General features: G+C 67.3%; 1 protein-coding gene across 2 annotated transcripts; it reads left to right on the top strand.

Annotated features, from left to right (window-relative positions):
- The first annotated feature begins 962 nt into the window (after positions 1–962).
- Positions 963–24,905, top strand: LDB1 (LIM domain binding 1). 2 transcript variants are annotated; one of them, XM_075717509.1, is made up of 11 exons: positions 963–1,010; positions 20,751–20,853; positions 21,469–21,513; positions 21,739–21,814; positions 22,151–22,253; positions 22,455–22,627; positions 22,855–22,977; positions 23,153–23,236; positions 23,537–23,660; positions 24,082–24,224; positions 24,599–24,905. In XM_075717509.1, the coding sequence occupies exons 1-11, from the start codon at positions 986–988 to the stop codon at positions 24,827–24,829; spliced, it is 1,230 nt and encodes a 409-aa protein (XP_075573624.1). In that variant the 5' UTR covers positions 963–985; the 3' UTR covers positions 24,830–24,905. The 2 variants fall into 2 exon arrangements, with proteins under 2 accessions (XP_075573624.1, XP_075573623.1); XM_075717508.1 differs by having other exon boundaries at positions 24,082–24,230.
- Positions 24,906–25,110: the final 205 nt, after the last annotated feature.

Genomic DNA, 25,110 nt, shown 5'->3' with positions numbered 1-25,110 from the left:
CGGGCCTCGGCCACGCACCGTCGGGCTCCGGGTTGGGACGGGTGGGTTCACCCGCTCCCCTGGGTGAGGGTGCCCGTGCCCTCGCCCCTCCACCTTCTCCCTGGCTCTTCGCCTCCGGGGAAGGGCAGCGGGGGCCGGGAGGCTGCCGGCCCCACCACGGGAGCTGCAGCCCGCGGCCCCCGCAGGGCCCTGGGGCGAGGCGCCGAGCTCCCCCGGGCCGGAGGGAGCCTGGAGGGGGGCCTCGGCCCCGCGCCGCCCCCCCGGGGAGGACCAGCCCCCAGGGCCTACACAGCCCGCGGCCCTGAGAGCCCTCACCCACGGGTGTTTTGGGGGGGCAGCGCTTCCCCCGTGGGGTCCCCTCCTCCGACGGCTGCAGGCCCCGGGGGGAAAGCGCCAAGGCCCGGCGGCCCCTCCGGGCTGAGGCGCCCTATGCCTGCCGCTCCCCTCACGGCCCCCCCGGGACGCAGGGCCCGGCGGCGGGGGCGGGAGGACGGGGCCCCGGGCCGGGGGCGGGCGGCGGCGCCTGACATGGCGGCGCCCACCCGCCCTGGGGCTGACGCGGGGGAAGGAGGGGCGGGGCGGGGGGGGGGAAATGGAAGGGGGCGGGGGGGCCGCGCGCGCGTGCGCGGCGGCGGGCGGGGGGGCGCGCACGCACGCACGCAGCACGCACGCGCCCGCGGCGGGGCGGGGGGGGGGGGGGCGTCCCGCGCACGCGCAGAGGCGCGCCCGCCCGCCCGCCGCCGCCGCCGCCGGCGCAGCCGCCCCCGCTCCCGCTCCGCCGCCGCCGCCGCCTCCGCCCCGCCCGCCCCCGCCGCCGCCGGTCCGCGGCGCGCCCGCCCGCCCCTGGCCGTGCCCGCGCCCGTGCCCGCGGCCGCGCGGGGCTGCCCGCCGCCCGCCGCGCCGGAGCCCGCGGCGCGCCGCCCATGCGAGACCCCCGCGGCCCGGGCAGCGCGCAGCGACCCCCGGCCGGGCCAGGCATGTGAAGATGTCAGTGGGCTGTGCATGCCCTGGTGAGTGCCGCGGCGGCGGGGGGGCCGGGGCGGGGGGCCGGGGGCTGCCCGTGGGGCTGGGGTCCCCACGGCGTCGGGGCTGGGGTCCGGTGATGGGACGGGGGGCCCCACTGGTGTCGGCGCTGGGGTCTGGCTACGGGACTGAGCCCCCCGCGGCGTTGTCATTGGGGTCTGGTTGCGGGGCTGGGCCCCCGAAGCGTGGGGACAGGGGTCTGGTTGCGGGGCTGGGATCCCCACTGCATTGATGCTGGTGTCCGGCTGTGGGGCTGGGTCCCCACGGCGTCGGTGCTGGGGGCTGGCCACGGGGCTGGGACCCATTGCGCGGGTGCTGGGTCTAGCCGTGGTGCCGGGGTCCCCGTGGCGTGGCTGCTGGGAGCCGACTATGGGGCTGGGGTCTCCATGGCATCCGTGCTGGGGTCTGGCTATGGGGCCGGGTCCCCGGGGCACGGCTGCTGGCAGCTGGCTGCGGGGCTGGGGGCTCCTCAGCGTGCGTACCGTGGTTTGGCCGGGGGCTGGGGTCTCCGCGGTGTCAGTGCTGGGGTCCAGCTGCGGAGCAGGGGCCGGCAAGGTGTGGGGACTGGGGTCCTGGCGTTGCGGCGTGGCCGTTGCGTCCAGCCATGGGGATGGGGTCCCCGTGGTACGGCTGCTCCGGTCCAGCTGTAGGGCCCGGGTCCCCACGGCACAGGTGCTGGGGTCCGGCGGTGGAGTTGGGGTCCCCGTGGCGTGGATGCTGAGGTCTGCACGTGGGGCTGGTGCCCCACGGCACGGGTGCGGGTGCCAGCCCCGGGACTGGGACCCGGCAGGCAGGGTGTCGCAGGGTCGTTGGGCAGGCGTGCGGGTGGTGCTATGAGGGGTGACCCCGAAACAGCCCCCACGGCCTGGGCAATAGCTCTGCGGGGTGCTCCTGCTCCCCACGTGGGTGTGGGGCACAGGGTCCCTGCAGGGGCTTGGCCGTGCTGCCGGTGGGTGCTGGGTGCCCCCACCCCGTGACCATTGCGGGGTGCCTGCTGCGGGGCTCCTTCCTTCCCCGTGGGCGGACAGGGCTGCTGGGGTACCCTGGGGGGGTGTGACGGGTTGGTGAGGTCTCGGCGCCCGTCAGGGTGTTCCCGCAGGGATGCTCGCTCGGATGCCTGGCATCTGGGGCAGGTTTGGGGCAGCTGGCCCAGCCCGCTGCCGTGTGCAGGACGTCGCCGTGCCGGGAGCGAGGCAGGGCAGGGGTCCCGGCGGGCCGCCGGAGCCTGCTCCAGCACCAGGTCCCGGTGGCAGAAGGGGGGGGCCCTGCCCAGGGGTGCCTGGGGGCCCTGGGGACGGGGTTCTGCCGTTTCCCCGGGCAGCCGGCGCTTGGGGTCCCTGCGGGGGGACAGCGGGGACGCTCTTCGGCCCAGCTCCCGCGACGGCTTTCCGGTGCCCCCGCGGCCCCGAGGGAGCCTTCCCCTGGGCCGGGACCCCCACGCTGGGGGGCTGCGGGGGGCAGCGGGGCGTTGCAATGGCAGGGTCCCGGTGCAGCCCCCAGGGCCGCCTCCGCCGAGGGGGCGGCAGCTGGGTCCCGCGGGGCGGGGAAGGGGGGTGCCCCTGCGTGGCGGCCCCCCGCCCCTGCGCTGCCTGCGCCTCTCCGCCGTGTTTCCATGAAGGCAGGCGGCCCCTTCCCCCATCCTCCTCCTCCATCTCCCACTGGAAGCTGCCAGAGCGCTGCTTCCTCAAGCAGAAAGTCACGTGAACCTCCCTGCGAGCCAGGCCGAGCAGCCACAGCACCCGCCCCGGCAGGCACCCCCGCACCCAGGGGCTCGACCCCCCTCCCCGACACCCCGCCCCGGCCTTGGCGGGGGTCCCGCCTTGGCGGGGGCGAAGGCAGAGCGGAGCGGTGGCTAACGGCGGGGCCCCGGCACGTCCCCCTGGGAGCTGGCCCCGTGCCACGGGGAATGTCATCGCCATGTTGGTGGGCGCAAAGCGGGGGGGGTGTGTGGGTGGGTGGGGGGGGGGGGGGTCCTCCCTCGGTGCGGTGGTGGGGGGCCGTGGGGTCGCCCCGCGGCTGGGAGCATCGCTGCGGGTGGCTTCGCGCGTCGCCGCCGCTGCCCGCTCCCCCGCGGCGGGAGGACACGAGGGTGCGTGCAACGTGCGTGCACACGCGCCTGTGCCCCCCGCCGCTCCCCCCGCTCCCCCGCCGGGGCTGGGTGGCACATCCAGAGCCTGCGCCCCCCTCCCCCCTTCCCCTCCCCGGACTGTTTATCGGAATATAGAAAAAACAAGCTCTGCCGCTGGCCTCCCGCCAGCCAGAAACATTTAATGAGCCGCTCTGCCCAGGCTGCTCTTCGGAGCTGCGTTAACTTGGAGGAGTTTCCTGCCTGGGAGCTGCTGCCGGGGGGGTCTCGGCCACCCCCCTTCGAAATCGTGCCCTCCCGGGGCGGGGGGTGACGTGCTCCCTGCCATCCCCGGGGGCACATCCTGCCCTGCTGCAGCTCCTCCTGCACCCCCCCGGGGATGTTTCCCTGCTCCTTGCCCCCCTCTGCAAGAGCTTTGGGGCATGGGGGGACGGCTCAGCTGGGAACCTGCTGCAGCCCTTGTGCCCGAGGATGGCTGGGAGCTGCTGGGGTCAGCGGAGCTTCGGCCCCCGGCCCAGAAATGGAGACGTGAGCAGGGAGAGCGTGCCAGGCTCGCAGTGCAGGCGGCAGAGGCCGGGGCGGCAGCCACCCGCTGCTGGCGCTGCCTTCCCCAGGGCCGCTCGGAGCCGGGCTGGCAGCCTGGCCGCCAGGCTCGGCCCTTCCCTCCGGGCAGGTCTTGGCATCCAGACCTCAGCGGGTCCTGACCCCTGGGGCACCACTCTCCCAGCATGCTCCGTGCTTTCTTTTTTAATTATTTTTATTACTATCATTGTTTTTCCCCCTGTAGTGATGGTGTCGGTGCAGAGAGGGGGAGGAGGGGAGCGGAACTGTGCTCCCTCCCTGCGGGGCTGGCTCTGGCTCCGGCTTCATGGAGGGAAAGCGACGTTCCCGAGGTCAGCACCTTCCCTGGGACGCCTCACAGGGAGCCTGCCTGTGCATCCGTCCGGCAGCAGGGAGAACTTCCCGACCCATGCGCTGCGGGTCGCGGGATGGACGTGCCCGGCCGGGGGACGGTCCGTTGCCATCTCCCTCCCTTCCGCCGAGCTGGCCCCGCCGTCACGAGGCCGAGCTGTGCCACGTGCCTGCTGCGACAGATGCGCTGGGAGAGGGACGGCGGCGTGCGGGGAGCGGGCCGAGCGCTGCGGCGGGGGGGGGGTCGCGCAGCCGACGCGCGTGGGCTCTGGCTCCAAAACACCCCCGGGACTGCCTGGCGCCTTGGGGTGCAGCTGGACAGGCTGGGAGGAGGGAGCAGCGGGGGTCCCAAGGCCTTGTCCTGCATGGCCGCACGCTCTCGCCCAGGCTCTCGTTGCTGGCAGTGCTCGGATGGAAGACGCCGTTCGCCCCGTCCCCCTCTGTGCAGCGAAGCGCCTGCCCGGTAGATGCCACATGTGCCAGGTCGCCTGCCCACGCCCTGCCCGCTCCGGCGAAGGCAGGATGGGGCCGCAGCTATCCAGTGCTTGGCGAGGTGGTTCCTTGGGGTTTTGGGCACTGGCACGAGGCTGGACACGTCGCAGCCCCATCACAGTGCTCCGTGGGGCCGGTGCGAGCTCACCCTGCTGCTGCCTCAGCTTCGCCCAGAGAAACGTGGATGGGTTAGGGCTGTACCAGGGGCTCAGCGCTGGGTGTCCGTGCCAGGCTCTGAGTTTACTCCAGAAATGGCGTTGTCTGCTCAACACAAAGCTGCTGAGAAGGCTGCTCCCTTGGGGAGCGGGTGGGTGCCGGCCAGCAGGATGGAACCCCCCGGGGCAGGGATGCGTCCCTGCAAGCCGGGAGTGCTTGTGGCTAATGGTGCACGCTAGCCGGGTGGCTACATGCCCCTGGGCCGGGCAGGAGCAGCAGCAGCCCAGGCATCCCCTGCCCGTCCCATGCGTGTTCAGCTCACTCGATTCCTGCCGCCCTCTCCTCCCGCCTCTGCCGTGGGATTCCCCAGCCACATCCGTGTTGCTTGTACACACGAGGCGCGGGGCCGCGCAGCGCGCCGGGAGCGCGCGTGCCCATGCGTGCCGGCTGCCGGCGCGTCCTGGGGCGCGCTGCACCGCCTGCGAGAGCCCCCGGCTCCCTGCGGGCTGATGCGGGTGCTGCGGGGCTGCCGCTGCGCGTGGCGTGGGTGCACCCCGTCTTTGCCTCGTGCCCGGGGAGCAGCGGGCGTCGGGGCGGCTGGGCTGGGTGCCCCCTCGCCGGGGCGGTGGGGGGTGCAGGCAGGATGGGGCTGGGTGACTGTTATCGGCCTGCCTGCAGGCTGGGGCTGTGGTTTCCTGCCGGTGCCGGGGAGAGGGTGCTGGGGAGCCGGCGGGGCTGCCAGGGGGCTGCTGGGCCCCACCTGGAGCGGGGATGATGGCGGACGTCTGCCCGGGACCCCCAGCTCCTGTCCCGGGGGCTCTGCTGGACGGGGATGGAGTGGCCGCAGCAGGATGGTTTTTTGGGGAGGTTTGCTGCAGCGTGCTCACAGAGGTGCGGGAGCGTGGGCCGTGCACCAGCGTGGGGTGTCTCCCTCAGGCAGGGGTGCCAGGAGGGATGGGACCCCCCCGCCCCGAGCTGTCAGACCAGCCCCCCGTCGCCGTTTGCTCCTTCCCTCCAGGCAGGTCGCTGATCGGGGCGAACGTTAGACCAGGGTGTAATCTCCCCTGTCGCAGGCGCCAGCCCCTGCCTGGCCCTGACCCCACCCTGCCCACGGGGCGGCAGATAACGCCCTGCCCGCACCCCTCTGAGGCTCCTTTTTCCGGGGGCCCCTGTGGGGTGTAGCTTCCCCCCCCCCCCCTTTGCAGGGTCTCACTCTGCCCGCGACTTTGCGGGACCCCTAGGCAGGTCCTGGAGGTCCCCCTGCAGTGTGGGGGGTGGCAGGCAGGAGCTGGGGGGGGCCCCCCTGCTTTCTGCAGGAGCAGCAGCCCCAGCCCCCCTCCTACGCGCCGAGGGGCTGTGCTGGGAGCGCAGCCAGGTTTCCACAGCGCAGCCCAGGTGGAGCTGCCGCCTGAGCCAGGCTGGGACGCCGGCTGTGCCGCGGATGGAGATGGCCGAGGGCTGGCGGGGTGGCAGCCCCCCGCAGCGGGGGCAGGTCCCGTGCTCCCCCCCACCGCAGCAGCTGGTTGCGCCAACCTCTGCTCTGCCACATGAGTCCTCTTCCGGCCAGGGTCGTGCACAGCCCTGGGGGCTCCCCTCGAGGGTGGGGGCTGCCCCTGCCCGCTGCAGGCAGCTGCCCTCCCCTCCCCTGCAGGGCGGTGGGTGCGAGCTCTTGCCCACCCCAGCAGCACGCCGCGTCGCAGGCACGCAGCTCCACCGGGCACGGGGCAGGCCCGGGCGCCCCGACCTGCCTGCACCGACGGGCCCGGGGTGAGCCTGGGGCAGCTGCGGGCAGGGGCAGGCAGGAGCAAGGCAGCCGGAGCGCTCTCCCCGCCGGGGATGGTAGCACTGGTGCGGCGGCACGGAGCTGCTGGAGGAGCCCGGCGTGGGGCAGCGGTGCCTGGGGTCAGGAGTGGGGGTGCCGCCTGGGCACGGGTGGTACCAGGCTGCCAAAAATCCTTGCGGAGGGTCATTTCCCTACTGAGGCTGGGGAGATGCTGTCACGCTCCTCCCAGCTTGGCGGCCCCTGCCAAATCCTCTGGGCAGCCACAGCGTGCCGAGGCGCCCTGCCTGCTGCCAGCGCGTGCGTGGCAGGAGGCTCGGACTGGTGGCGAGGTCCCCTGCGAACCCCGGGCTGCCCCCGAGCCGGGTGGATGGGGCTGGATCTCAGCTCCCGGCAGGTGCTGGACCCGGAGCCGGGGAAGCGGCCGTCCCCATCCCGCAGTGGCCGTGTCCCTGCTTGGCCTAGCTGGCGGGGAGGAGGCGGCCGCTAACAGGAAGGACATGCATGTTAGCAACGAAAACACGGCAGCGAGAGGAAGCAGAAGTGATGCATTATTGATGGAGCTATTTGATGCTGCTATATTCGGAGAGCTGCTCCGGAGCGCTCGGCAGCACCGTGCAGGGGGGGTGGGCTCTGCCGGCAGAGACTTACCTGCTTTGAGTCAACCACGTGCGGCCACGGTCCCGGGAGATGTCCCCTGCCTTCTCCTGGAGGGCTTCCAAGACGGGAGGGCACGGTGACGTGTGGGTACCCAGGGGGATGTCAGCCCCGTGCTTATCCCCGGGGGGTGGGGGTTTGATGGGCGGCAGCTCCCAGCCGTGCAGATCTCTGGGGATGCCGGGGGTCCTGCTGCAGTTTGGGAGGTGGGGGTGGAGGAGGAGGAGCAGCAGGCCAGGGACCAGTGTGCTCTCCCAGCTGGAGCTCCGGGGCTGGGTGTCAAGGGCCGTCAGAAGGGGGGCTGTGCCTCGGTTTCCCTTTTAAGCAGCAGTGCCTGCTCCTTGCGGGAGTGCAGGTCTTGTCGAGGGACAGCGGGCAGGCGCAGGACGCTGGGGCTTTGCAGCCACGCTGCATGTCACCCCTCCCCGCTGTGGGATCCCAGGCCCGGCGGGGCGGTGGGGACCAGCCCCAGGCCAGGAAAGGGGCTGTAAAATGAACCATTCTTGTAACATGAGAGAATCCACCTGGAGCCTCCGGAGCTGTAAAACTCGGCGGCTCTGGCAGGCTGGCCCTGGGCTGCTGCCGGAGGGGCTGGGGCTCGCTGCTGCAGGTGGCCGAGCTCTTGCAGGACACGCGTTGCCATGTCTCAAGGACAGCACGGGAACACTGCGGGGCATTTCTCTGGTGCTGGTGCCACGGGGAAACCCCTTGCCAGCAGGACCTGCCAAAGTCTGCCTGCAGACTGCGCCTTCCCCTTGGAGCCTGAGGCCAGCCGGGCAGCGCAGCAGCTGACCCGCTGTGCCGGAGCAAGGCGTGACGTGAGGGCGGACACCCCCTATGGACCCCATGTACTTTGGGGTTCTGCACCCCGCTGTAATCTTTCTCCACCTCCTCTTGTCTTGGAGCAGGCGGGCACAGATGCATGCACTTGGTTGCTGCTCGTCCAGCGCTCGCGTACTCAGATCTTCTCCGTCACCTGTGGGATGCTTAGGATGTGACCCCGTAATTTCCCACCCTGCCCTGGCAGCCAGGTTGTCCCCCAGCCCCTGGGCTTCCCTTCTGCCTCTGGGTGTCTGGAAGTGGTTCTGGTTTTGAAGGGTTAATCCCGGGAGCCCCCAGGATCTGCTGCCTGCCCGGCATGACTCACCCTTGAGTTTCCAGTCTCCCTCAACACTCTCCCAGGGAGAGATGGAGCCATGCCTTCTCCAGCCAAAAAAAGGGGCCCATCCTACCCTACCTTGATCTGGGTGTGCATTACTTTAGGGGGCAGAGAAGCCCCTCCTTGAGAAACAGGGAAGGAAAGCATATTCCTGTTTGAAAGGTGGTAGGGTTTGGGGGGGATGGCTGTGGTCTTCCTGAAAGGGGGACTCTGGGGTGCATGCCGTGCTGCACTGCTGCAGGCTGTGCATGCGTGCATGCGAAGGTGCCCTGGTCTCGCCGCTATTTGGGCAAGCCCAGGAGGCTTGGAAGTGCCAGGCCAGTCTGTCCCCCTGTGCAGGCTGTGCCATTTGCAGAGCTAGCAGATTTTTATTATTATTATTTTTTATGTAAGCATGCGTCTGCATCCCTGCTCTACGCCTGCGCCTGCTGGGGCCCCGGCCGGGTGTCAGCACGAGCATGCCCTGCCTCCGCTGCCCTGCTTGCCTGGGAGCCCTCACACGCGCTCTGCGGGCACACCGAGCCCCGGCCGCGGGGATCAGAGACCCAGGCATCCCCCGACTGCCATGGTCCCCAGCGGGCTCTTCCCATCTGCCTGTCAGGGATGCATCCCCGTGCTCACTCCCGCTCCCGAGCTGCTCCTGGTTCCCTGGCCGAGACCTGCACTGGGTGTCAGAGCAGGTCTGGGCTTTGGGCAGCCCGGGCAGACGTAGGACCCTTACTAGGGGGAGAGTGGAGGCTGGGATCGGCAGGACGCGGTGCCCCATCGCGAACACCCGGGGAGCTGGAATTGCCCCCCGCTCCCCCCGCGCTGCGGGCGCGAGCACATCGTGAGGAAGGGGCTCCCCCCACCGCCGCCACACACGCTTCCCAGCTGCATCCCAGCCCTTCTGCTCTCCATCCAGCATCTATTTAATTATTAACTCGGCTATAACCATAAACAGCTGGGGCTGCTGCAGCCACGTGGACCAGTCCAGCGCTGTCGTCAGAGCCGAGCAGGGACACGTGAGCAGTCCCGGAGGGCTGCTGAGCCCCGGGATAAATTGCTTGGGGCATGCTTGCCGTGGATGCACCGGGCTGTGGAGCCCGGGGACCGGTGGGGGCTCCTCTCTGATCCCCCTGGCCATGGCACCGGTGCTGGGAGTCACTGGTACGGGGGCAAGACGCCCCTTTTTGCAGTCTTTTGCAGTAACGGCGTGGTGTTGACCGCTGGTGGCTGGCTGTGCCTCGTGCATCCTTGAGCCCTGGCGTGGGAACGGGGTGTGGGCGGGCTGTATTTAATGGTCTGTCTTGACGAGGCGGGCTGTGCCATCGCGGGCTGGCAGGCGGACGGGCAGCGATGGGGCAGCGTGTCGGGGCACTCGCAGCATCCCCCGTGCCCGGCTGCCACGGCACCGGCAGCGTGGGTACCTCCAGCTGCGCGTGCCTTTCGCAGAGCGGGGTTTCACCAAGGTTTTGGGGTTTACAGTGAGTTTTTCTCTCTGTTTATCTGGGTTTTACAAAGAGTTTTGTTCTGTTTATCCACATGACCCTGGAAAGCGGTGCTTACTGCCGGTTAGCCTGCAAGGGGAAGGGGAAATTAGGCACGATGGCATGATGGGGACCAGCGTGGGGATGGAGCCTCGCTCGGCCGAGGGGCACGGGGGGATGCTGCAGAGCCGCTCCTGCCTGTCCCTCTTGGGTGCTGGTCCCAGCCGGCAGCATGCCGGGTTAGGGAGCAGGGGGCTGCCCCCAGTCCTCAGGCGCAGGGCTTTGAGGGTGCACGGGCACGGAGGTGAGGACACCCCCAAAACCTCATGGCTGAGGTTTTGCGCCCGCCACGCGGGCACTGTCAGGGGGACGAGCGTGCTTGGCCGGTTGCGCCTGCATTACCCACGGCTGCTGTTTTGGGGAGGGGACGAGGCGCAGGCCCGGCCGTGCGAGCGAGGGGGTGTGGGAAGGCGTGCGTGCCCCGGGCGTGGGCGCACACCTGGCTGGGGGTGTGCCGGGAGGCATTTGGGGAGATGTGCAAGCGCATGCTGGCCCGCGAGCGTGCAGGCAAGCCCGCGTGCGCAGGGCGAGATGCACCAACACGTGCGCGCATGAGTGCCCGCGACAGCCCCCGTGCCGAGCCCGGCTCTGGGACACGGAGCCGGGGGCTCTTGGGGCTTGGTGCGGGGGAACCCGGGCTGGGCTGAGGGGGGATCCGGGCTGGGCTCCGGGGTCCTGGCTCGTGTCCCTGCTGCCCACGGGATCGCTGGCTGGGTTGGGAGCGCAGGTCTGTGCCGGTCTGATTTGCCGGGGCAGGGAGCAGGAGTTTGCACGGGGCAGGTGTGGGTGAGGGAGCAGTGGAAAAAATGGGGTTTTTTGTAATGGAAATTTTTTGCAGAAATGGTAATTTTTGTACAAACGCCTAATTGGAAGAGGTTGGAGTTTTGTCAAGCAAAGGAGACCTTTTGGGTCTGCTGGCAGTTGCAAACCAACACACTTTATTTTTAATACGCCCTCCCAAACGAAAAGGTTGGTTTGGTGGGTTTTATTTTTTTTTTTTTTGCTCTTGTCAGAAGCTGGGGGGGAAGGGAAACAAGTTTCAGAAAGAAAAATCCTGGAAAACTTCAAAGAAACCCCAAACCAAAGTAGGGAAAAAGTATATTTTTATTGAAACTTTCGCAGTGGGGAGGAAGCCCTTCGCCGGCCGGTGCCGAGTTCCTGCATCCCGGGCAGCGCTGGGGGGGGGTGCAGCTCTCCGGGGAGCCCCTTTTGGCCATCGCCCCCCGGGCACCCGCTCCCCCGCCCCCCTTCCCGGGGCAGCGAGGGGCGGGCGGGGGGGGCCGGGGGGAGCGGTCTCCGCCGCCGCCGCCGCCGCAGCCATTGTGGTCCCGGCCGCGGCGCAGACAAAGGAAGCGCCCCCGCCCCGCCCCGCGCCCCGCCCGCCCCGCCCCGCCCCCGCGGCGGCCCGCGCCCGCCCGCCGCCCGCGCCGCCGCCGGACCCCGCACCCCGCCCGCCGCCGGACCCCGCACCCCGCCCGCCGCCGTGAGTCACCCCGCCCCCCCGCGCCTCCCGCCCCCCGCCGCGCAAGTTTCCCGGTCCCGGCCTCCCCCCCCACCCCCCGCCGCCCCGGTGGCGGCCCCGCTCGGAGGGGAGGGCCGGGGTCCCGCCCGCGCCGCCCCCGCGCCTGCGAAGTTGTGCGCGGCCGCACCGCCCCGCCGCAGCCCCCTGCCCGCCGCCCCTTCTCCCCCCGCTGCGGCTCCGGCGCTGGCCCCGGCTCCCCTCTCCCTCCCCGGCTGCCCCCTCCATCCCTCCCCGGCCCCCTCCTCTCCCCCTGCATCCCTGGCTTGCCGCCTCCCCGCCGCCTCCGTCCCCGGCTCCCCTGCCTGTCCGCCCCCCTCCCTGCCTGTCCCCGCAGCTCCCCTCTCCGTCCCCCAGGTGCCGGCTTTGGGAGAGGCGCCCCCAGCCCCGCGGGGTGCTGCCGGCAGCCCCCATGCCCCGCCGTGCCCTGCTCCATCCCAGCCCGCAGCTCCCTTTGTTCTTCCCCCGGCTCCTTCCCCTGCCCGAGCCCCCTGACAGCTGCCCCGCGCCCTCCCGGTTCCCCCGCGCGCGCTGTCACGGGGGCCGTGGGGCCGGTGCCCGGTGCCGGGGGCTGCACGCCCGCCTCCCCTCCCTGCCCGCTGCAACTTCATCCTTGCCCGCGGCTCAGAGGGTCCCGCCAGCCTCCCACGGGTGCCTCCAAGGGAATAAAAGGTCCAAGGGGTGCAAACGCGGCGGGGGCACGCACCTTCTGGCAGGAGCTGGTCCGCCGGGGGGTCCGGGCACGGGGGGCCGCGGGCGCAGGGGGCTCATCCTCCCCGCAGACAAAGCCCAGGGCAGCTGGAGCGGGGGGCCGGGCTGGGGGTGGGTGCAGCATCCTCGGGGCCGGGGAAAACTCGGTGCTGCAGCTCCAGCGCAGGAATCGGCATGCGTGCCGGGGCTGGGGAGGGGTGTCTTATCCAGGGGGGTGTTCACCTGAAGCCCCCCGCGCTGGGAGAGCGTGCTGTGGCGGGCTGCCCTGAGCTCGGGTGGCTGGCCGGGCTCTCTCCTCCAGCGGTCCCTGCCAGCCCACCCACCCGGGATGGGTGATAAGATAAGCACTCCAGGGCAGCGCTGCCGGGAGCCAGCCCCCGTGCCACCGGGCCTTCCTCGGCCTGGGCAGCTCCAGACCCCCTTGCTGCAGCTGCCGGCTTCTCCCAAGGCTGGTGCTGCAGCGGGAGCCCAAATGAGAGGTGGCGGCCGGTCCCTGGGTGAGATGTGAGCAAAGGGCTTGGACGCTGTGGGGTCCTGCAGGGAATCGCCTTCTGGGGCAGGGAGCGGTGCACCCATCCTGCGTCGCAAACCCCTGGCTGCTTCCTTCTCACCAGGAGGGTGTGAGCTGGCTCGGGGGTGCCCGGCGGGTCAGGCAGACGTGGGAGCAAACAGCCCTTCCCAGGGTCTCCCCGGTTTGTTCTCCCCGTGCTTTCGATAGCTCCTTGTCTTGGCAGTTTTGCAGCGACTCCTCCAGCACTGGTCAGGTATTGGCTCTTACCGCTTCTGTTGTAAGTACGGGCAAATTTGGCTCTCCCTATTCCTTCTCTAAAGCCTCAGGTTTTGGAGCATTCTCGTTGTGGGAGAATTGTGGTTTTCACTGAAGGAGAACTGAACGTGGTCTCTGTCCTCCTCGTTTTGTAGAAATCCCAGGTCTGCGATCTGAGCACATCTTAAGGAGTGTGGAGGGAAGTGCCGAGCAGAACACGCAAGCTGTGTTGCTTCAAAAAGGGAAAGAAAAGTTGTGATCTAAGGGTGGACAGGCTGGGCCCAGAGGGTTTGGTGATACAGGGTTCTCGCCGTCATTTGGTGGGGACTTTTCCGCTCGCCCGCAGCAGGTCACAGCCTGTGTAAAATAGGAAGAGGCCAGCGGAAAGCCGCACAAGATCACTTGTGAGCAAAGGTGCCCTGGGCTGGGGACGTGGAGCCTCTTTCAGCTTCTTTTGGAGGGCGGTGAGAGCTGGCAGCCCCCAGCCTCCCCAGCCCCTCGAGATGTGGGAGCAGAGGCGAGGGGGACTGGCCCAGCCCCAGGGCCCTTCCCTGTCCCGTGGCAGGGCGGCAGCAGCGCTTGTCCCCGAGTGGTCTCTGCCAGCGTGCCAGCCTTCTGCACGCTTGCAGCTCTGCGCCGGCATGAACTTGAGGTCTGCGTAAAAAACATGAACCCCAGGTCCTGCATGGTGGCAGAGCAGCCATGGTGCTTCTCCTGGCCCTCTCCCTTGCAAACCTCCCGTCCTCCGAGCAACCCGGGCACGGGGTGCTCCTGCTCTTGTTTGCGCCGCGTGCACACATGTTCGTGGGTTGCAATGCTTGCCACGCTGAGGTTTGCTGCCCCACCAAAGAGCTGTTGTTTTGGGCAGACTGGTGTTGCGGCCAGGGATGCCCGGCTGAGAGGGTTTCCCCGGGGCCGCGCTGCGATGGTGGAGATGGTTTCTACAGCGCTGTGTTGCTGGGGCTGGGAGCTCGTGCCTCGGGAGCACCAGGCAGGTGTGCTCGGCCGTACCCTGTCCCTTCGCTCCCTGGGGTTTTGGCCCCATCCTGCGCTGGTTGTCCAAAGCCCTGACGCCAGCGACAGTGCATGCTGCCAGCACAGCGGCACGGCGCAGGTCCAGCAACCGCAAGCGTCTGTTCTGTCCCCAGCCCTCCCGGCGGCCCACCCCATCCTTTGCTCAGCCGCTCCCGCGTCGCCTCTTAAACCGAGTCCTAAAGAGAGAGAAGTTCAGCCTGAGCCGGGGCGGGGGGGAGAGAGCAGAGGCTTGCCCTGACAGCTCGAAGAAGTGACGGAGGTACTTTGCAAGCTGCAGCGAGCAGGTTCCCACCATGCTTGCACCATCCCTCCCCTCTGCGGGCGTCCCGCCGGAGTAGACGGCGAGTGGTCCAGCCCTCGGGGCAAGCGCTGCGCCCCAGCGCCCCAGGCACGCGCCGCCCCGCTGCGGCCAGGTGGAAGGCGCCGGCTCCCGCCGCATCCTCGCAGCGGGAGTTATCCAGCTTTTTTTTCCCCCCACCTGGAGCAGGCGGCTGGCCAGCTGCCAGGGCTGCGGGGCTCCACCTAGGACGCAACATGGAGCGAGGCGGCTGTCGGCGGCGGGGCTGCCGTCTCCGGAGACTACGCGTCCCAGCGTGCAGCACTCGGCGCCGTTGGCAGCGGCGGGGAGCGAGGTGGAGCGTTGCATCCCGGGATCGCGAATCTCCATGCGCCACGTGGGGGCTGACAGCCTCCCGCGCTCCGAGGCGGTGGCGCTTGGGGGTCCTGCGGGTCGGGGGGATCAGCCCGGGGATCCCCCTCAGCCTCTCGCCGCCGCTCCCCTGCCCCGCGGCTTCAGCTCCAGCCCTCCTGGGCAGATCCTGTCCCTGCGGAGGGCTGCCCCGAGCAGCAGCCCCACAACGCTGTGCAGAGCCGTGTGGTTTTGCTCCGCCACGCGCGTGGCGGGCACGGAGCCGGGAGCGGGAGCGGGAGCAGAGATGCTGGCTGCAGGCTCTGCAGGGCCATCGCCACGGTTGGCTGCGAATTTTTCCTTGCTGCCGCAGCGCCTAAAATCCTTCGAAGATGAAAATCCTAGTTTGTCGGGAGGCTTTTTTTCACGGGATGCTGACATTTTTTCACGGGGTTCCAGCCCCGTAGTTCCCGTACCCCGTCGTTTGTTTGTTTGCCGATGCCCCAGCGCATGCTGCGGGAGGGGCGGGAGCCCGGCTGCTGCAGGAGCCCCACAGCGTGGCAGGGCCCTGGGTGGAGGGGTCCGGGTGAGAGGGAGAGCGGCCAAAAATGCGAAAGGTGTGTTCCTGGGGCTGAAACTGGCAGCATCTGATTACGGATCATCTTTGAGATGGCGAGCCCAAAGGAGTAATTAGGGACAGTGGGATATTTCCCCGAGAGTCGCAGGAAATGACTGCCTCGTGGTAAGTTGATAGTAGTGGAGCTGAAACTGGGTTATCTGTGGGATTGCGTCTGGGGCTTGCAGCCTTGGACGTGATTCAATTTTCAGGCTGTTTTGCAATTGGCAGGGCGTGCTCTTCTCCTGTTTTCCCTCCCAGAGAAATCCCCGTCCACGTGTCTGAATCATCTGAGGGCCAAAACGGGAAAGGGGTGAGTTCTGCTGTCCCTAGGGTTACCGCAGGGCAGCGAGGTCCCCCGGGGACCCCGCTGAGTACCCAGCTCCGCAGGATGCCTTCCCGGGAGACCCGGGGCTCCAGCAGAGCTGGGGCTGCAGGACTGCTCTGAGCCTCGACCCACAAATCCACGTCCCAGCCCAGGCTCTGCTTGCCCGGTCCTTTTCGGATAGCGCCGCCTCGCAGTCTGCATCAAGCTTGTCACTTTGTAGTAATTAGCTGCAGCTAATTATTACTTCTCGGCTGTCCCCCTGAGTTTGCAAGCCAGTCGGGAGGGAGGAGCATCCTCTGGTCCAGGGTGTTTCGTGTGCTGCAGTGGGGGGCTTTTGCGCTAATGTTGCAAGATGCGACCTGGAGCTGGGGCACGCGTCCCTCCCCGCTGCCTTGTGCGCAGGGGTCACCGTGCACGGCCACGCGGTGTGGGCAGGGAGGCAGCTCGTGGTCAAGATAAGCTCCGTGGCCGGCTCAGATGGGTGGCTTGAGAAAAGCGAGAGGGCAATCCCTGCGTGCAGGAGGGCTGGCGGTGCTTCGCGTTTCGCCTCCGTGCCGGTCAGGGCCGGGTGGCGTGCCAGCCGGGTTCAGTCTCTGGATGCGGCTGGGTCCGTGGCATTCGTCCCAGCGTCTCCTCCAGGAGCGGCGTCTCCTCTTCCCTGGGCAGCCTGGCCTCCCGGGAGCTTTGCCTGGGTCAGTTCTGCATTTTCAAAGCAAATGGGGATGCTGCAAGTTGAGATTGTCGCTGAGTATGTCTCGGGCCATGCCTTGGTGTGTGCTGCCTGGGTTCCTCTCAGTTTAATAGCATCAGGGCTTGCAACTGGCCTCGCTCCACCCTCTCTGCTCCAAAGAAGAGGAGAAAGAGAAGGTGAAGGCAGGTTTGTGGGGACTGCTTCGTGTGCTTCTGCCTGTCCCAGTTGCTCTTGATACTTCTCTGTGTTTGCTCCCCCAGCCCTGCCAGCTTCCCCCACACCAGGCACCATCACCGGGCAAAGCCACGTGAATTATTGGAGACGCTGCCCTGCACCCGGCTCCAGATAGAACCCTCCTGGATAGCACCCTCCTGGCAGCCCTGCCAGCGGGGCTGGGCTGGGAAGATGCATTTCCTGCTGCTATCACGGCTTCCACACCGCTGCGAGGCAGCCCTGCGAAACAATGCCGCTATTTACACTTTAAAGCCTCGTTAGACAGGCAGGAAGCAGCAGGCACAGTGCATGCCGGGAAGCAGCGACAGCCTTTACGTGAAGGCTAGCCCCTCTTCTTCTTCGCCGCTGGGCTGCTGGGAGGAGCAGGATGCTCCCTGGCTGAGCTGTAACCCTGCGGCCTCTTTCAAGCCCTGTTTCTTCATTTATTTTTATCTTTTTTTTTCAGTCGCTGGAGTCCCTGCCTTGTGGCTGAGCTTTGCTGCTTGCACAGAAAGCACGCTGGCTGCCCGGCCGGGGATGGCTCCTCTCTGGGACAGGGAGCGCTGATTTCTGCCGGTGGCTGCAGGTGTGGGAGCGAGACGCCGGCGCTGCTCTGCCTTTGTCCTCAGCAGTTCTTTGCTCTTTGCTGGCAAGAGAGGAGAGCAGGCAGGGGCTTTTCTCCCTCCCAGACACCAAGGAAGGCTCTGTGTGTCCCCTGCCCTGGCAGGCAGCTCCCCGGTCGGTGCTGGTCTCAGCTCACGGTGCTCTGCTGTCTCCTGGCTGTGCTGGCTCCATGAGCCAGCTGTGTTCTTGGCTCCTTGGGAAACCTGACATTCCCCAGCTCTGGGGGCTTGGTTAGGGTTTTAACTGTTCCTGCTCCAGCAAACCCACTGGGCAGCGCACCAGAAGAGCTTTCCCTGCGGGGCTGGCAGCTAGCAGGCAGGGAAAGCAGAGAAGGCAGGCGGAGGGTTGGGCAGTGCCGGGCTGTACGTGAGTCACTGGCAGAGCACCCACCTTCCCTTTCCCGGGTGCCCGCCTGCCTGGAGCTGCTTCCTTGCCTGAGCTCTCGTGGCAGCTCCGTGCGGCGCCGGCCAGCTCTGTCCTGCCCACGGCCGGGGACCTGGCTTCGGCAGAGGATGCTGAGCCGGGGCATCCCTCCACGGGGTTCCCTTCTCCCACGCCTCCCCGCCGAGGAGGAGCTGTGGGGCCGCCCACCTGGCCGCCGGCACCCGCCGTTTGCCCAGACCTGCCCGGGCCGGTAGCTCGCCAGCTGCAGTGTCAGCCTGATTTTTTCCCTCGCCGACTGTGCACGTGTTTTTGTGGTGCTGTGCGAGCGCCCGGGGATGGCCATGGGAAGCCTCTCCCATCGGCTCAGGGTCTGCAGGGGCATCGCATGCCCAGCTGCCAAGCGGCATCCCTGCTTGCACCGAGCCCGCGTGGATCCTGCCTGGATCCTCCGTGCTCAAAGCAGGAGGCAGAGCAGGGGCATGGGGAGCCATCAGCTGGGGCCAGGTGCTGGGCTTGGCTCGGGAAGGGCCGCATCCTGCAGGTCTGGGTCACTGCGCCCAGTGGGATGGGGCTTGCAGGGAGCTGGGGCAGCGCGAAGGGGAGAGGCGGTGATGGAGGGATCTCCTGGACCGGGCGGCATGACCCTTGTGTGGGTAAAAGTTGGTGTTGATGCTGCTGTAAAGTAGTTGCATTATTTTGTGTAATGCGTGTAGTGTGTCCACAGTGAATGTAGAATTCGGACAGCCTGTATCAAATCCTAAGGCTATTGTTAGCGTTACTTAAAACCACTGAATCCAGTAACATATTTTATGCCACATTAAAAATAATACTTGGTCAGGATGCTGGTGTTGCTGAGGTCGCATAACAGGCTCCTCTCCACTCCTCTAGATCCTGAGATAGGTCACTCAGTGAACCCTCAAAAGCAGGTCGTGTCCGTATTAACCTGCCTGGGAAGGCCCAGGATAGAAATGGATGCTTGGGTCGGAGCGGCAGGCCGGCTCCTCTGCTGTCCCACCTCCAGGAGCAGGGGGCTAGGGAAGAGCACGAGAAGCAGAATGGGTGGAGAGTGATGTGTCCCCCTGGTCTCGCCGCCCCAGGAGACCTTCCTGCACCCCAAGAAGGAAGATGGGGGCCAAGGACAGCAAGAAACCTTGGGGGCTTTTTCCTCCCATCTCATCGGTGAATAAAAAGCGTTGGAGGATGAGACCTGCTGGGTCCGATTTCCCCCCCGCTCCCCTGAGGACATGGTGACCAGAAACAAGCAGTTTAGCTCCGTGTCTCCAGCCTCTGCTGTGTCTGCCTAATGAATCGGTTTGTTTTCAACAGAAGTGCTTTTGGGAAGTTTCCTATGCATCAAGCACACTTTGACGTCGTGTCGTTGAACAGCAGCGTGGAGGAAATGGAAACGCTGTGTTTCTAGTGCAATTCCGGTTGAATTATAATTTCCATTAGGCACAAGTTGAGAGGGATTAAAGCAGAAAGCAAAAATTCCCTTGCACCAGCACCGAGCTCTCTATTAAAAAAATTTTATCTATGAAAACGTTAGGTAAGAGCAAGGAGACGATGTTAGCAGCTGTATGAGAAATTGTGCCGTGCCCCACTTATCCTTGCTGCAGGCGGGCAGGAGCGGGAGCGGCGAGCCCCCGGCAGAGCGGCCGGGCTGGCTCCAGCCCCGTGGGACTGGTGCGTCCTGGTGGGTGCTGGGGAGAGGCTGGGTTTGGCTGCCACGGGGAAACACGGTGAAAAGGCATCAGGGCCCCATGAAAACAAGAATTAAGGACTGAAATGCAGATTTCTCCTGTTGCAAGTTGGATTTAATGCCGGGAGGTGAATCCCTCTGGTTTTGACCAGCCCTCGCTTGCTCAGCTGCATGTGCAATCCCTGCAACTGCGGGCTTGGGGTCCCAAGCGGCAAAGCAGGGGTGATGGTGATGCCCTGGTCGTTCAGGCTCCTGTGTCGGCTAACAGGTCGCAACGAGCTGGACATCTTGGGTCCCAGTGCCGGTGGCACCACTTTCCTTAACCCTAATGCTTTTTGCTCCCCTCCTGATCCATCACAGCTGAGTGGCTGCTCCTGTCCCTGTGCCCTTCCCTGCAGCCTGGCTGTGCGGCAGTGCCCAGACGGGCAGCAGCGTGCCCGGAGCCTCCCGGACGCTTTCCTCCATGGCTGGGCTCGCTCTCTGCAGCACCAGGCGGCAATCCTGGCAACTCATGGGCGTTGGGAAGTGCCCGGCCCAGGGCTGCGTGCGAGTGGGCGGCTGACGGGGATCCCACCTCGGCCCCGGCTGCGGCCGGCAGCCCGGCGTGGCCGGCTTCAGGGCCCCCGCCTGCGGCACGGCGGGGGGAGACGTGCCCGTGCGCGGCGGGGCCGGCTGAGCCGGTGGAGCCGGAGCTGCCTGGCAGCCCGCCCGCCGCTGCGCCCCATCCAGGTCAGCCCGGCTGCCCGCCGGCGGGGAGCCGCGTGCCTCGGCAGCACCCGGGCGCAGCGTGCCGGGTCCTGCCAGCCGCAGGGTGTGCCGGGGCTCCCGCGGGGATCGAGGAGGGGGGCTGGCAGCCACCGCTTCTGGGAACCTGCCCCGCTGGCAGGAGGGGGCCAGCGAGCGTGGGAGCCCCCGGCTGCCCCTTGGGAGCGTGGATGGCCGTGCCGGCGTGGCTGGATCCAGCGGGCATCCCTGTCCCCCACTGGCAGGCTGGGGGTGGTCCCAGGTTGCTTTCAGGGATGGGTGCTGGCTTGCACACGTTGCACGCCCCGTTGCACACCCCGTCGCCCCCCGTGGCCCTCTGTGGGCTCCTCGTCCTTTGCCCCGGTGCTGTGGGGGGCAGCGAGGCATTGGGGTGGTCGGGTTGGGGCTGGTGTGTGGGATCTCTCCGTCCACCTGGAGCCGGGTGGCTGCTGGCCTGCCCGAGCAGCAGATGGTGGCTGCCTGGGGACCCGCCATCCGTCCCTCTGGGCGATTATTCACCCGTCACCATGGCGATAGAAAGGTCAGCAAAAAGATCCCTTGTGATTCCTGGGTCGGGTCGGTGGGATTAGGAGCGGGGCGGGAGGAAGGCTAGGGGGAGGATAGGGCCCAGCCAGCCCTGCCCCCCCGCTCACCAGCTGCACTGTGCCCCTCGGGCACCGTCCCCGGAGCCCGGCCAGCTACGAACTGACAAACTCTGGGCACCAGTGGGAAATCCCTGGGATGGGGCCAGCCCCCTCCAGCTGCTGATCCTGGGAGCTCAGCCCTGACCCTATGGGTTCCATCCTGCGTGGGGAAGGCCTGGTGCTGTGTGTGGGGTGAAGGGGCTGGGCTGGCTTCAAGGGAGAACAGAAGAGGGACAGGGCTGTGCTGACGGGGGCTTGGCTTGTCCTGCATCCTTCCTCCTCCTCCTCCTCACAGCAGGGTGTCTCTCCTCGCGGGGTGCCCCCGGCTGACCCACGTCCCCTCTCTCCCTCCAGGCTGCTCCTCTAAGTCGTTCAAGCTGTACTCGCCAAAGGAGCCCCCAAACGGCAACGCCTTCCCCCCCTTCCACCCGGGCACCATGCTGGATCGAGATGTGGGGTGAGCTGGGGCCCAGGGACGGGGGGGTCTGCAAGGTTGGGGGTGCTCTGCAGTCTGCACCCCGGGGTCTCTCTGTCATGCTCACCAGCAGCATACGGAGACTGCGGCACATGGAGTTGAGTTATTGCACGGGGAGGGGATCGGAGCAGGCGCGGGTGGGACTGGGTGGAGAAGGGGCGATATTTGGGATGAAGGGAGCCCCCAGGTGCCTGAGCTCTCTGGGGACAAGCCCCTTGCCAGGCCAAGCCCCTGGGATGACCCAGGACAGGGAGTGCTCCCAGCTCCTGCCGAAACAGCCCCTTCTCCAACCTCCGTCCTGCCTGGCACCAGCCCCAGCTACAGAGGAGCTGGGCACATCTCCGGACAGCCACAGACCAGGTCCCAGGGGTGGTGGAGCAGCCACTGGTGCAGGAGCAGAGCCCAGTTTCAGGGGTGCAGGTTGCCCCACGGGGCTGTCGGCAGCCAGGGTGCATGCAGCCCGCACCATGCGCTGGGTCTTGCCTCCAGCGAGCCTGACCGCCTGCTGCTGTAGGCAGGGAACGGGGAGCTGCAGTGGGCAGGGGGGGAGATCCTCACCAGCACTGACCTGCCTGTGTTTCTTTGCCCCCCTCCCAGACCTACTCCCATGTACCCACCGACATACCTGGAGCCTGGAATCGGGTAAGTGTGGGGGTCTGGCTGGGATCCCGCTGGGAGGGGAGCTCGTGCCTGCAGCGGGGATGCCTCAGCAGAGCTGGCACGCTGCTGGCCGCAGGGGTTTGCGGGGGGGTTGCTCAGACTCTGCCCAGCCCTGGAGGGGCTGTGCATCCCCTGCTGTGGGCTCGGGACCCCTCCCCACCCCGTGGCTGCCTCCCCCTCTGACTGCTTGCTCTGCTCTCTGGGCAGGAGGCACACGCCATATGGGAACCAGACTGACTACAGGATATTTGAGCTCAACAAGCGGCTGCAGAACTGGACAGAGGTGGGGAGCTGGGGGAACGAGGGGTGGCCAGGGATGGGGAGATGCTCCCAGGTGTGTGTTTTGGGGGTGGGGTCTTCTGCGATGCCTGCCCTCATGAGCTGCCTTGGCTCTGGGAGGATCCCCTTGGCAGCAGGGTCCTGTCCTGCTGTGCAGGTCCCCGAGCGCCTTGTCCCTCGCTCGGCAGTGGGACAGGGTTCATCATCCCCGTCTCCGAGTGCACAGCCAGGAGCACAGCCCTCCGCAGGCTGAGCACGTGGCTGCTGTGCCTGGCAGCCAGCGGCTGTCTGTCTGTATGTCTCCCCTCCCCATAACCTGGCATCTCTCTGCCATCCCCAGGAATGTGACAATCTGTGGTGGGATGCCTTCACCACGGAGTTCTTTGAGGACGATGCCATGTTAACAATCACTTTCTGCTTGGAGGATGGACCAAAGAGATACAGTGAGTAGCAGCTTGAGCCCTCCTTCCCCAGGGCATTGCTTCTCTGGCAGGAGGTGCAGCGGTTGTGCCGTGCGGGGAGGGCGTCGCAGTTCAGCTGCCTCCAGCCAGCTGGAACTGGGGAACCCTCTCCCCGTGCAGCCCCAAGGCCTGTCTGGGTGAGCCAGGTTTACTGACATTATCTTCCTCCTTCTCCCGCTCCAGCGATCGGACGGACCTTGATTCCCCGTTACTTCCGCAGCATCTTTGAAGGGGGGGCCACAGAGCTCTACTACGTGCTCAAGCACCCCAAGGAGTCCTTCCACAACAACTTCGTCTCGCTGGACTGTGACCAGTGCACCATGGTCACCCAGCACGGCAAGCCCATGTTCACCCAGGTACTGGCTGCGCCCGCGGCTTCTCCTGCCCCTCGTGCCTTGATCCAACGCGCGGTGGCTGCGGTCCCACGGGGCCATCATGGGCTCACGGGTTTGGCTTGTGCCGAGTCCCACGGCAGGCAGGGCGAGCCACCGGGAGGGTGTCCCAGCGTGCAGCAGTGGGTTCCCAGGGGATCTGGGCTGGGGGAAGTGGGGGCAGCCTGTGCCTGACTCTGCGCCCTGCCCAGGTGTGTGTGGAGGGGCGGCTCTACCTGGAGTTCATGTTCGACGACATGATGAGGATAAAGACATGGCATTTCAGCATCCGCCAGCATCGAGAGCTGATCCCCCGCAGCATCCTTGCCATGCATGTGAGTACTGCTCCGGGAGCTCCCCCGGGGCACGAGTGGCACAGGGCTGCTGAGCTCCTCTCCCTGCTGCGCAGGCTGGGGGGACCTCAACCCTGACCCCCCATCGCAGGCTGGGGCACGGGGGGGCCATCCCCAGCCCGGATGCAGCTGAGCCATCTGTCCCTCTTGCTCCTAGGCACAGGACCCCCAGATGCTGGACCAGTTATCCAAGAACATCACCCGCTGTGGGCTCTCAAACTCCACACTCAACTACCTCCGAGTAAGCATGTGGGAAGAGGGGGGGATGCAGCTCTGCTTTCGGGGAGGGCCTAGGGTGGCCACATTTTGTGCTCTCAGCTGCCCGACGCCTGGCTGCCCTGGGGTGCAGGGAGGCAGCGGGGCAGGCTCTGCAAGAGTGATCTTGCAGACAGGCTGCAGAGAGCCGTGGGGCAGCGGGTCTGCCGGAGCCCACAGGCTCCCGGTGTGGCGTGGGTCAGTGCAGCACAGCCGGCTGCCTGACAGAGGGGCTTTTGCTGGGGCCTGGAGCATTGTGATCTAACCCCGTGTCTGCTCCCTGCAGCTCTGTGTAATCCTAGAACCAATGCAGGAGCTCATGTCACGGCACAAGACCTACAGCCTCAGTCCCCGGGACTGCCTCAAGACTTGCCTCTTCCAGAAGTGGCAGCGGATGGTCGCTCCCCCTGGTGAGTCTCATGCTGCCTGCTGCGCTGCCCGCGGGTCTCTGGGGCTGCCTGCTCGGGCCCTGCCCTCGGTGCAGGCTTCTCCAGCCCCAGAGCCCATCTCTGGCCTCATCTTGTGAGGCTGGGGACAGCGCGTCAGGCAGCCGGCTTCCTTCTCTGCTGGCCTGCCTTCCGCTGGGGCAGAGCAGGCTGCAGGCAGCCAGTGCTCCCTGCCCAGGGGCTGCCGGCTGCTGGTGGAAAGCAAAGCAGGGACGGGAATCTTCCCTGCACCCTCTCCTGTCCCCTGTGCTGGGGGGACAGTGAAGCTGCAGAGGGGAGGAGGGTGGCGATGCGGCCCCAGGGGGGATGTGGTCCTTGCAGAGAAGGGGCTGGGGGGCACCGTCTCCTTCTCCTCGGGACCAACCACGTCTCCTTCCTCCACCAGCGGAGCCAGCGCGGCAGCAGCCTAGCAAGCGCCGGAAAAGGAAGATGTCGGGGGGCAGCACCATGAGCTCCGGCGGGGGAAACACCAACAACAGCAACAGCAAGAAGAAGAGCCCGGCCAGCACCTTTGCCCTGTCCAGTCAGGTACCTGTAAGCATCCCGTTTCCATTCTCTCTTCCTCCCCCGGGGTGGAGGGGAGGGCTCCCTGCCCCGGCCCCCGGGAGTGGCTAAGGGGGGACCCCCAGGGACTGCCTGTCCAAGCCCTCCTGGCTCTCTCTGGGTGACGGGGAGAAGGAGGGGGTGTTCCAGCTGCCTTCCCTGGGCTGCTTTGCTCCCCTGCAAGGGGGTGAGCTCATGTCTGCCCCACGCGGCGCCCGAGCCTCGGGCCCTGCGATGGAGATGAGGAGGTGGCCCTGTGGCTTGAGAAAGGGGCCACAGCCCCAGTGTGTGTGTGGGGGGGTCTGGCGGCCCGGGCTCCCCCCACCTCGATTATGTTTCGGGACCGTCTCCCCTTTCAGGATGTGATGGTGGTAGGCGAGCCCACGCTGATGGGGGGGGAGTTTGGGGACGAGGACGAGCGGCTCATCACCCGGCTGGAGAACACGCAGTTTGACGCCGCCAACGGCATCGACGACGAGGACAGCTTCAACAACTCGCCGGCGCTGGGGGCCAACAGCCCCTGGAACAGCAAACCGCCCTCCAGCCAGGAGAGCAAGTCAGAGAACCCCACGTCGCAGGCGTCGCAGTAACGGCCCCCCCGCCGCCCCGTGGACTCAGTCCCAACCGATCTACCTGTACATTTGAAACGGAGAGCGACTGGGGAGCGGCGAGGTACCGGGGGCGGATCGGCGCCGCGCGGCCGGCGGGGCGCAGGGCCCCGGGCGCGCGCCAGGCGGGCAGCCCCCAGCCCTCTCCCCCCGCCGCCTCCCCGCTCCCCCCACGCCTGCCTCCCCGCCGGACCCCAGGGCAGGGGTGGGTTTCCGGGGCCGTAGCTTCGTTATTCCTCCTCCTCCCTCTTCCTCCCTGCTTC

This window comes from Pelecanus crispus, chromosome 10 (genome assembly GCF_030463565.1).
Source record: "Pelecanus crispus isolate bPelCri1 chromosome 10, bPelCri1.pri, whole genome shotgun sequence".
Taxonomy (NCBI): domain Eukaryota; kingdom Metazoa; phylum Chordata; class Aves; order Pelecaniformes; family Pelecanidae; genus Pelecanus; species Pelecanus crispus.
This window is presented reverse-complemented; position numbering and strand designations above follow the sequence as displayed.